Source organism: Galeopterus variegatus, unplaced genomic scaffold (assembly GCF_000696425.1).
Source record: "Galeopterus variegatus unplaced genomic scaffold, G_variegatus-3.0.2 Scaffold1923, whole genome shotgun sequence".
Lineage (NCBI taxonomy): Eukaryota > Metazoa > Chordata > Mammalia > Dermoptera > Cynocephalidae > Galeopterus > Galeopterus variegatus.
In genome coordinates this window covers 182,024-183,719 of record NW_007728034.1, presented here as the reverse complement: position 1 = coordinate 183,719, position 1,696 = coordinate 182,024, and the positions used below count along the sequence as shown (strand labels likewise).

Genomic DNA, 1,696 nt, shown 5'->3' with positions numbered 1-1,696 from the left:
TAAATATGTCTCATCCATAATTTGATAATTTCATAATTTGAGGAATTAATTTAGAACATCAACGAATTATATTTGATTATAGTGGTATAAAGTGAGACTGACGTGGGGTATAAACAAGGGATTTTCCTTGATAATAATAATTTTAAAAAAGGGCTGTCTTACAAGTCTACCTCGTCCTTTGGGTGCCTTTTACAAGAGTGCTTCAAAAGGTTCATGGAAAGATTTGTATTGTCTTTTAATTTTACTTTTCTGTAAACTTTTTGAAGTATCATCACACATAGAACGTAGTATCAGACATAAAAAGAGTCAAATGTATTTTCTGGAACAGCAGTTTCTCAAACCTCAGTATGTATAAGAATCTCCAGGAGTATTTGTGTAAAAAGCAGATTCTTGAGGCCATACTCTGAAGATTACAATTCAGCAGGCTAGATTGATGCCCGGGAAATCAGCTTCTTTTCAAATACTTGGGGGTGGCGGGGGGAGAGGGAGGGAAATATGTGATCCTCTGATTGCCCTCTGAGAAACACTTTCCTGGAGTAGGGTTATGCTTCAATAATAATAGAATATTTCATGCTTTGTGTGGCTGCAGAATAGTATTAAATTTAATTATTTTTATGAATACCATTTTCAATAATAGCATCCTTTGAACATTAAGACTTTTTGGTACATGTATAAAATGTTTTCCTTCGTAGTCACTGTGAGCTGTAACTTACACAATTATTTTTCACTTGTACAGAGAAATCTTACAGAATATTTTGTTGCTGTGGATGTGAACAACATGCTGCAACTGTACGCCAGTATGCTGCACGAAAGGCGCATCATTATTACCTCTAGCAAATTAAGCACTGTAAGTACTTCACACTTTTCCTTTGGAGTAGCATGTATTGAGTGTTTCACAAAAAGACCTAAGAACCTCTGCAAATTTAGAAATGTGCTATGTGTACTTATAATACAATATCTACATACTTTTTTGATATATGGTTTTAATCTGGCTCTTGAAGTACAAAAGTGATTTATGGAAGGCCTTCTCAGATGCATTAAGTCAGGTTAATTATTTTTTCTTATCAGGAGATGCGAGTTTTTTTTTTTTTTTTTAATTCTTTTTAACTCTCTGGAGTTCATTTTAGTGTCTTCTACCATATAAAGAGTCCGTGAGAGCTATTATGAGATCTTTATTATTCACTTGTGGCTTTTTCCATTGGAGCTACTTGAAAGGAATCAAGGGGCCATGATAATAGCTGCTATCCTAACCTGGTAATAGGTAGATTCATCTTTGTTGCCACGTACTGGTTTGGGAGTAGATTCTATAATAGTTCTGATTTGGAGGAGCTCTTCAGGCTGATAATAACTTTAAAGTCAAAGTAGCATTTTTTATAAATCACAGGTTTTATGACACTCACTAAAATATTCTTTGGAAGGTCTTCATTACTGTGGTGAAGGCAGTGAGAACAGAAGGATATTCTTGGGTCACAGAAAAATATTCAAAAGCATTTTGCTAGATTTCATAATTTTTTCCTCCTTTAAGCATTAAAAGTTTAATATTTTTAATTTTAATTTTTAATACAAATTTAAATATAGTTTTGAATAATCTATGAGATATTCATTAAAAACCATTATTCAATATTGCATGAATTTGCTACTCCACCAATTTGTTTAATTAATGAAAAATGAAACCATATTTTTAATGTTTTCTTCT

General features: G+C 32.5%; 1 protein-coding gene across 1 annotated transcript in view; it reads left to right on the top strand.

Annotated features, from left to right (window-relative positions):
• Nucleotides 1-1,696, top strand: part of DENND1B (DENN/MADD domain containing 1B) — a gene marked incomplete at its 5' end in the record, with an annotated part of 253,597 nt that overhangs the window by 122,014 nt on the left and 129,887 nt on the right. Inside the window, one exon of the mRNA XM_008579612.1 lies at nucleotides 737-847. Within this exon, the coding sequence (XP_008577834.1) occupies nucleotides 737-847 (111 nt within the window). The remainder of the gene's footprint in view (nucleotides 1-736; nucleotides 848-1,696) is intronic.